The 9,884-nt window shown below is 45.4% G+C and overlaps 1 protein-coding gene across 1 annotated transcript in view; it reads right to left on the bottom strand.

Moving 5' to 3' along the window:
* Positions 1 to 4,848, bottom strand: part of Trabd2b (TraB domain containing 2B) — a 682,282-nt gene extending 677,434 nt beyond the window's left edge. The window contains exon 1 of the mRNA XM_029476722.1: positions 4,635 to 4,848. Coding sequence (XP_029332582.1) covers positions 4,635 to 4,721 — 87 coding nt within the window. The 5' untranslated portion in view covers positions 4,722 to 4,848. The remainder of the gene's footprint in view (positions 1 to 4,634) is intronic.
* Between the last annotated feature and the right edge of the window lie 5,036 nt (positions 4,849 to 9,884).

Below are 9,884 nucleotides of genomic sequence, written 5' to 3'. Positions count from 1 at the left end.
GTCAGGCAACCCTGCGCTCCCGCTACCCTGGCGCTGATCCGGCCGGATCAGTGTCTTACTTTTCTATTGTTTTGAAGAGACAGCACAACCAAGGAAACCTATAAAAGAAAGCATTTAATTTGGGTGCTCATGGTTCCAGGTTCCAGAGAGTTAAAGTCCATGATCATCATGGGTGGGGCATGGTGATGGGCAGGTAGGCATGGTGTGGAGCAGAAGCTGAAGGCTCACATCTGATCCACAAAAATGAGATAGAGATAGAGACAAAGATAAGGAGACGGTAAACTGGGAATGGTGTAGGCTTTTGGTATCTCAAAGCCCACCCCCAATGACACACCTACTCCAATAAGGCCACACCTCCTAATCCTTCCCAAACAATTTCACCAACTTTGGACAAAGCATTAAAAATGAATGTATGGGGGACTTTCTTATTCAAACCACTATCTCCAGTGTGTAGAAAGTCTTGAATTAGATCCCAACACACATGGGCAGAGTATGTTGGCACATGTAACTCTTGCACTTGACAAGTAGAAGCAAGAAGATCAAAGGTTAAAGTCATCCAAGGCCAGCATGGGTTATATTAGAAAAAGAAAATGAAGAGGAAGAAGAAAGAAGTGTTCTTGAAGGATAGGGAGTCCCCATGAAGACCAACAGAGTCAACTAACCTGGACCCTAAGGGGCTCCCAGAGACTGAACCACCAAAGAGCTATCATGGACTGGACCTAGGCCCCCTGCACATATATAGTAGATGTACAGCTTGGTCTTCATGGTTCCCCCAACAATAGGAGCATGGGACTGCCCCTGAATTTGTTGCCTGCCCATGGATTTTATTCCCTTAACTGGTCAGCCTTGTTTGGCCTCAGTGAGAAAGGATGCACCTGCAGTGACTGGTGTGTGTGTGTGTGTGTGTGTGTGTGTGTGTGTGTTACTCAAAGGGGGGAGGTCTCCTCTTCTCAGAGGAAAAGGGGAAAGGGAGTGGGGGAGGACCTGGGCGGGAGACTAAGAGAAGAGGAAGCTGTTATTGGGATGTAAAGTGAATGAATAAATAAATTTAAAAATAAATAAACAAACAAACTATAACTACCCACTTAAAAAAAAAAAAGAAGTCTTCACAAATGAGTCCACATAGAAGAGCTTGAGAAAATGGAGACATAGAGGACTGAAGACATGACTCAGCAATTGAAATTCATATTGCTTTTACAGAGAATTCACACCAGATGGCTTACAATCCTCTTTAAGAGATCAAACACCTTTGGCCTCCTTGGGTACCTATACTCATGTGTACATATTCCTACACACACACACACACACACACACACACACACACACACACACACACACTTAACATTAATAAGAATAAATATCTGAAAACAGAAAAGGTAGATGTGGGATCACCAGGGTGGTAAGATATTGCCTGATTAAGGAGATCACTGGTTAGTGTTCCGTTGGTGCCCATGTAAGTTTTAACTGAAGATTTTTGCTGTGCTCTGCCTGTTTCCACACCACAGAGACACATCCTCATATTTATTTCAGCTACTGCATCCTGCTTGCAGCTCTGGACAGCATGACTCAGAGTCATACTGTGCTTTTGGCCACAAAGACGAGCTTCTGTGGTCACAAAAGATGTTAACAGCTCGTGTTGGGTTGCAGCCGTAGCTGTTGTCTCCTTGTCTGAGTCTTCTCATGCTCATCTCAGTCTCTACACCTCTCCTTCCCTCATCCATCACTTCATTTTCAGCCAACACGGTCATATTGGAAGTGCCTCAGAGAGCTAGCCCCTGGATACTGCCATTTTGGGCTCCTTTTCTTTAGAGATGGCATGTTTCAAAGTGTGTGGCCATGGACTTGGAGGAGTGCTACAAACTGTCTTGTGCTTGGACTCCCTCCAATACACTAAGCTCTGGAAAGTAAGTTCTGTATTTTTTCTGCATGGCCATTCAAAGCCTTGAACACACCCCTGGGGCTCAGGAGTCGCAGGAGGGATTCTTAACAGACAGCACTCCCCAAATGTACTACCATTCTTCTTGCATGGGGAAATTCACATTGACATAAAGGACACTTGACACTAAAAAACCCTAGAGCAGCAGGTATGGGCTCCATTTCTAGGATTTATACCCCACTTAGCCTGCCATTATATGATAGACACAATACAATGGTCCTAACCTTGGAGGGCAGCTTCAAGGTTTATGTGAGAGACCATACAAGAAGTATTTAGCACAGGATGAGGTGAACAGTAGCTAGTCAATAAATGGAGAATTTATTTTTTGCCTTTCCTGGTGGAAGTTTATGATCAAAATCATCAAACCAAAGTTGTAGAAAGCAGGCTGTTCCAAGTGTAAGGGCTCATACTTCAAGGCCTGGGGGTTGTTAACACTAAAAGAGCTAGAATTATCCAAGCAGGCTGCCTGGAGGAGGTGCGTCTCTGCTGGGCCAGATTTAGAAGCTCAGTTCTCCAACCAAAGCCCAAGATGGGGGAAAGGAGGCTCTGAGGATTGTATCTCTGTGAGCAAGCTACAGCAAGAATCCTTGTCTTTATTTTCGTTTTCCACCCTGGAGGCCCATTTCCCCACCAAATCCAGCCGACACAGCACTAGCATTTCCCTCCCACAGCCTGAACTTGGCCAACATCTCAAGTTCCCCTAGGTGTGAGGCTCTGAGTGGGGCCCTCCGGGCTTGTGGAAATTCACTGGGCTCAGACTCTTTGGCTGCCCAAGGAAATCTGCTGTAGCAATGCCTCCCCCAGAGACTGAGCAGGCCATTGGGTACCAAATAGGATCCGGGGCTGCTTATCCCAACCCTTACTCGGGGCTAAGAGGTGGGCACGAAGTGAAACGGGTTTTAGAAAAAACAGTATTCGATGTTACCCCTCCCACCACCACAAATATACCCTGCAAGCAATTTAGAATGTTCTAAACCAGCTACGGGTTGTCCTTAACTCATCTCCCCTTTGCTACATGGCTAGAACGTGCATTGTGGACCCCACTGCACCGATGAGGAAACGTGCCTAGGGAAGTAACAGGGGCTAACATCCTTTCACGGTGTCCCCTGTACTCTTGGGCACTGCACACATTAATCCCTGGGGAGAAAGGAAATACAGGAGTCTCATTTTGAGACCACATGGGCCTATACTGAATACTTTGCCTCCTGTCACTCCTGAGTCACTCAGCTTCTCAGCTGTCTGCAATGCTTTGTCCCTCTCTCCTTTAGCCACCCTGGGTGTTTCTAACATAGAGTTAGCCTTATAATGACTTTACTTCCCAAAGCATGATGGATTTTTTTCTTCCCGAGACTCAGTTTATTGGGTCTCATCAGGACCCTCAAATATTCATAAGTAGACCCCCGTGGCTGGACAGGGAGGGGTCCTGTAAGATCTCACTGTAAAAAAAAGTTGCGGTCCAGCACATTCACGTCAGACCTGGAGCTTACTGCAGCGCCTGCTGAAACCGCTTCAATGATTAGCAAAGGTGCCAGGGAAATTATGAAAACCATGTGACAGGTAAATGGCTGTTCCTGCTACTTTCTTAAGTTTCAAAGAGAGGACGGTTTGCTCCAGCGCGTGGGCTGGGAATGTGGGCTTTGCTGGCGCTTTCCAGAACACACAGGGCAGAGCAGACCATAGTCGGGTTCTGCTGCCCTCCTCAGAGGATTCCGAGTGGGCCTCTCTGCTTGTGGGACTGAGGCCCGGTGCAGAACCGGCTTCATCCAGACACTGCGGCTTTGTTCTCTCCATGAGGAGCAGATGTACAAGGGTTTCTGAGTGGAAACAGTACTATAAACAGGCCAGAGAGCTTGGGAGCTAGAAGACATTGTAAGTCACTAAGTTCAAGCTTCTGCCCAACCAGAGAGGGAAACTGAGTCCAGAACAAAATGGCCAACAACTCTAATAATGGCTAGGTTAAGCATTTAAGTCTCTCTGCCAAGTCTTAGAGGAGCTTAAGAGATAGGATAGGCGTTTCTTCTTATTGACTGACCAGATTGGGTAAGTCTCATCGGTGGAGGAGGCTGAGTGCAGCTTGGAAAGGGAGATGAAATGATTTCTTGCCAGTATCTAGACACCTGACTCTGCCCCTGAAAGATCTGAATATCCAGAGAACCTATAGGAAGAACATTCCTCAGAATACCTCAAGCTAGAAACCAGCCTGCTTCTGACATAGAAAAGAAGAAACTACAACGGTCAAATATCTGACAATTTCTACAAAGGTCCCATGAAATGTTTTGAATGGATCTGTCACACCTCCATGATAAAGCCCTCGGGGTAAATAAGCATCAACTCGAGGAAGTGTCACAGTTCCTAGTCAGCTGTCAGATTCACTATGCACATTGCTATAGTGGAAGCCTGGCCCACTATCCTGGGGGCTTTCTCTACTGCAGTAGGTTCTTGCTTCTTTCTCTGCTTCCAGCCTTTTCACTGCAGTCTATTTTTTTATGCAAGAGCTAGGGATCTGTCGTACATCATCAAACAGTGTTGTACATCACTTCCAGCTTCCCACTGGAGTCCCTATCATGGCTTCCATCACTTCACCTGCCTTCCTCATGTTATACAATCCATTCTCCCCTTGGTCTCTGCTTCAGCCACAGGGACTTTTTTTCCCTGAACAAATCAAGTTCTTCAGGTTTGAGCCTCTTTGTTTCCTTACCTTCTCCCCCAGGGTCTTCCTGGGCTGGCTCTTGTCATAACTGAGGTCTTCAGTCAGGTGTCCCCCAGAGAGCTCCTGTTCCGTCATTGCATAGACTCGACCCTGTTTGATTATTTTACAGCCATCCCTAAGTAACTATGTATGTTTTTTGCTTCTATGTTCATTTTCTTTGTCTCTGGCTACAATATAAACACACTGGTGGCAAAGATGACTACTGCTTATTACCGATGTAGTCCCAGTGCCTAAGATAGTCCTGGTGTTGAGTGAGTACTTGGTAAATACCTATAAATAGTGGCATTAAGGAGTGTCCCAGCCGACCATATCTTAGAAGAGGAAAAGGAGAGGGAGGAGGAAGGGGGAGGTGGAAGACTATTTCATTGACTTTCTGAATGAATTCTAAGATGATAGGTAGGATTTACTTAAGTGGACAAAAATATAAGATGTCCTAAGCTAAAGTCATCTCTGTGCTTGGGTAAGAGTGTTGTATAGGGAAATGAGCTGGGGATTGGAGAGGAGCCTTTAGAGGCCAAAGAGGAGACACACCTAGCTACTATTCCTTGCAGTCTTCCTTTGCAATCACATGGCATTTTTCCCACTGAAAAGGGAGAAGGGAGCCACAGAAACTTAGTCACATAATATCTGCAATCAGTGTTTGGAAATGAAGTTCATGCCTGCAGGGGCTGAACAGTGTCCTTGCCAATACAGAGAAGTGAGGGCAGAATTTGTCTGGACTGGTGCGGGGAGGGGGCAAGAAGGAAGGAAGGGTACAGAGAAATCTTTGCTTTCATCTGCAGTCTAGCACAGAATCTTTAAATCACAAACTTGCAGACTGCACTGAGTTTAGGCTCATGGAGGCCATGAGGACCATGTCCCCACCACTCCCATGTCCTTTGGCTTTCCATTTCAAGAGGAGATTGGCACTCTTTCCATCCCTCCAGTGACAGGGAGTTGTCTCTAGACAGTTCTGCCTTTTAGAATGACATCCTTCCCTTTCATCATTGGGAGGTGGACCCAGGTTCCCAGGAGATCCCCACCACGCTCTTCACTCTAGTTCTGTTTGGAAGATACACAAAAGCAGTAGCCACATCTTCTAGGAAGCATACTCTGAATTTTCACACCCCCTTCAGTGTTTCCTCCAGATCCTTCTGTGGTTGTTTGAGTGAGAATGGGCCTCATAGGTTCATATGTTTGACTAATGTGCTTCCTAGTTGGTGGAACTGTTTGGGAAAGGATTAGAAAGTGTGGCCCTTGTTGAAGGAAGTGTGTCACTGAGGGTGAACTTTTAGGTTTTAAGAGGTTTGCCATTCCCAATATGCTCTCTGCCTCCTGCTTGAGGTTTGAAAAGTGAGCTCTCATCTGTTCCTACTGCCATCCTTTTGCTCCACAATCATGGACTCTAATTCTCTGGAACCATAAGCCCAATTATATACTTTCTTTCGTAAGTTGATTGGTTAAGATGTTTCATTACAGCAATACAGAAGAAGGAACTAATCCACTGTCTCTACTTCAAGCATACATCCTCCTTGATTGCTTCGGTGTACTTCTGCCTCCATTGCTTTCAGGGATACTCCATGGTAGCATGCCAAGAACCCTCAGAATACTTCTCATAGCCTTTGATCCTGCTTTAAGATCACATGTGTCCTCACAGTCAGCTATTGGATGGATCATGGGGCCCCTAATGGAGGAGCTAGAGAAAGTACCCAAGGAGCCAAAGGGATCTGCAACCCTATAGGTGGAACAACAATATGAACTAACCAGTACTCCCCGGAGCTTGTGTCTCTAGCTGTATATGTATCAGAAGATGGCCTAGTCGGCCATCAGTGGGAAGAGAGGCCCTTGGTTTTGCAAACTTTATATGCCTCAGTACAGGGGAACGCCAGGGCCAAGAAGTGGGAGTGGGTGGGTAGGTGAGTGGGTGGGGTGTATGGGGGGACTTTTGGGGTAGCATTGGAAATGTAAATGAAGAAAATACCTAATTAAAAGAAAAAGATCACATGTGCCAAAAGATGGCAATAATACTACATACTGCAGTGCTGTGAAATGCAGGATTGTAGGTACCCCAAACCTTCACCCAGAAATTCCATTTTTCAGTATACATGCCACAACACAGAGATTAGACACCCACATGCTTATGGTAGCATGAGTCACACTAGTGAAGAGATAGAAATATGACATAAACATAATAGAATCTTAGCCTTACAAGGGAGGAAAGACATATGGATGGAGCTTGAAAACAACAAGCTAAGTTAAGTCAGAAGCACAAGAATAAAACCCACTGATTCTAGTTTTGTGACATACCTACAACATGCCATTTATAGAGCCTGAATATGCAATAGTGGTTACCAGGAAACTGGGTGGGTAGAAAAGTAAATGTAGAACCATTGTTTAAGGAGTTGGGTTTATGTTTGGGATGAGAAAGTACTCAACATGGATAATACTGATGGCTGTAGCAACACTGTGGATAGTGCTTAATGCCCCTGATTCATACACTTAAAAATTTATATACATACATACATACATACATACATACATACATACATACATAAAAAAGGCGAACATTCATATACTCCTTTCCTAGTGAAACCCAATCAAGTATCTACACAACTGAGTTGAGTTCAGTCTTATAAACTGTGAGCCACTGAGGCTGGCAGCAGACTGTGGCAGTTCATGATATTAGTGGTTAAGTACTAGATTTAGCCATTCTTATGAATCTCTTTATTAACCCCATACAGCTTCTACTGTAACTGTCAACTGCTCTGATGAGTGAGCCTGAGGCTAAGGAGTTTGCTAAGGTCATACGATAGCTGGGGATTTGACTGTGAATGTCTGATTACAGGGTCCTAATTCTCAATCATTATACCCAACTACTTCTTGAAATAAAAATTAAGAGCAAGAATGCATGAGCACGTTTTACAGGTACACCCCCCCCACCCCAACACATACACAGACAGACACGTGCATCCTGGATGTAGCATAATGGGTGAACCATTTGTAAAACCTTCTTAGAGAAGGAACAGCCTTAACTTCAGGTTTAGTCCTCTGTTGAGACATGTAGAGAGAATAAATGCTGAAGGGTCATTGATGTGTCCTTAAGAGATCAGGGCATCTTAGTAAGGGGCCTTCCATGTGGGGATAAGAGAGGACAGAGAACCCCTCCTGCATTCTGCTCACAAGCCTTGCTAACATTCAGGCCTGACTTTGGAGAATCTGTGATCCTTTGTGCTCTTTTCCCCAAGAATTCTTGTGGATGGCACATGCAAAATTGTGGCCTGAGAGTGGGTCCATTATTCCTTTAGGCAGGCAGTGCTTCAGGGCAGAGCCCCAGCCTAAGGCAGAGCAGGATCTAGCACAGTGGGCACTTCTTGCTGAGGAGATGAAAAAAGGGAGAGGGCCAGAGAAAGCTTTGGAAGACATTAGCCTTGAGCAACTCCTGTTCAATTCTCCTTGTTTCCTTATAATTAGAACAAATTCGCTGTTAGCTCAGTTTCCATTCCCAAAGGTGGGAGGAATGCAGGAAACGTCTCCCAAGATGCTGAGCGTCCTTCTCAGTCTGACTGTCTAGACATATGACCCATGGGCTCCCCTTGGTGTGATGTCGTGCCGAACTGGTGGGGGCTGCAGCTGCAGCTGGGGAGCATTACTTCTGGGGCTGGCAAGGCCTCCATTGTGGGCTGAGGATTCCTCATTCTGGAACATAGCAGCCCCACTAAATGACTGTGACACACACCTGGCTGGCAGTTGCCTGTGTGGGTGAAGCTGGGACTCTGCTGCACTGACAATCCCACCAGGCACAATTCACATGGAAGGCACAACAGATGGCATTTCCTGGAGCTGCATACCATGGGGACCAGGCAGGGTGAGTCTGTGTGTAGTTGGCTGTCCTTGGGGCCGTCTCCCCAACTTTGAATGAGCTTGATACTCTCGGGTTTCCCTCACTGCCTGCCCATTGCCTGCTGGAGTCCTAGATCCCCAACTGTCTATACTGGATTTAATTTGACTTCATTTCTCTTCTGTCAAATAAATCAATGCAGGGTAAGTGAAGGACTTCTTATAACTCTTACAGTTTTAACGTCATTTATAAATTGAGAGTAAGAGAACCTACCTTTAGTTTTTTTGGGAGGTTTAAATGAGACAGTATTGACAACATTCTTAGAATAGTGCCTAGTGCATAGTAAGTCTTACGTGTTTTGTTCGGTGCATGCATATTTTATCTTCATATGCCACTGGTCAACCTTGGGACTGGAAGGTGGTAAAAAAAACAAAAAACAAAAAACAACTAAAACCTGGGTCTGAGTCCTAGCTTTACCCCAAATATGAGATAGTTGGAAAGATATATTGCTTTCTTTAAACCTCATTTTTGCCAGGCTATGGTGGTGCATGCCTTTAATCCCAGCAGTTGGGAGGCAGAGGCAGGCAGATTTCTGAGTTCGAGGCCAGCCTGGTCTACAGAGTGAGTACCAGAACAGCCAAGACTACACAGAGAAACCCTGTCTTAGAAAAAAACAAAACCAACCAACCAAACAAACAAAAAACAAAACAAACAAACAAAAACCCCAAAACCTCATTTTCTTAGTTTTGCAACTGTGGTTTATGTCAACTCAATTCCAAGGGTCTAGTCATACCTTCACACCTTGGTATCCTAGGACTCAAAAGTGTGGCCACTAGTTTCAGCTTCCATTTTCACCTCAAATCTTGGCTAAGCTCATCTCTGGTTACCCTGAGTCTTAGGGTCCTTAACCTGGGTGGCATAAGCTTTCTATATTGCAGGACTTAGACCCTGTAGAAAAGACTGGGCTAATCAACAGAGATTAGTTCTGGGAAACAACAGCTAGCTCAGTGTCCCCAGAGAGGGTGCTTACATAGCCAGGCCATTGGAGGTGGGGGACTAGGCATTCCAAAGTCTGCCTAAAGTGGCCTCTGGGGAGGACCTAGAGGAAAGGGGAAGTTGGAAAGGGTGGGGGTGGGGTCCTTAATCTTGGGGGATTAAGCTACTGCAAAGTGAACTCAGAAATGAGTAGGGATTTACTTCTTCCATCAACAGGCTGCTCTGTAGGGAGAGGTTTTAAATAGCAAAGGTGACTTTGGCTTAACTTGGCCAAGCTCACAGTTGAACACATTCTTCACTTGGTTCCCAGAAATCAGAAATAGTCTGGTGATAGGCAGGGAGAGTAATGGAGGTACTCTGGGGGAAATAAGACAATGGTCTGTTCTGATGGCCCCAAAGGGGATTTAGCCCCACCAAATAAACCC

Source organism: Mus caroli, chromosome 4 (genome assembly GCF_900094665.2).
Source record: "Mus caroli chromosome 4, CAROLI_EIJ_v1.1, whole genome shotgun sequence".
Taxonomy (NCBI): Eukaryota; Metazoa; Chordata; class Mammalia; order Rodentia; family Muridae; genus Mus; species Mus caroli.
Note: the sequence above shows the minus strand (reverse complement) of the source record. Positions and strands in the feature narration are given on the sequence as shown.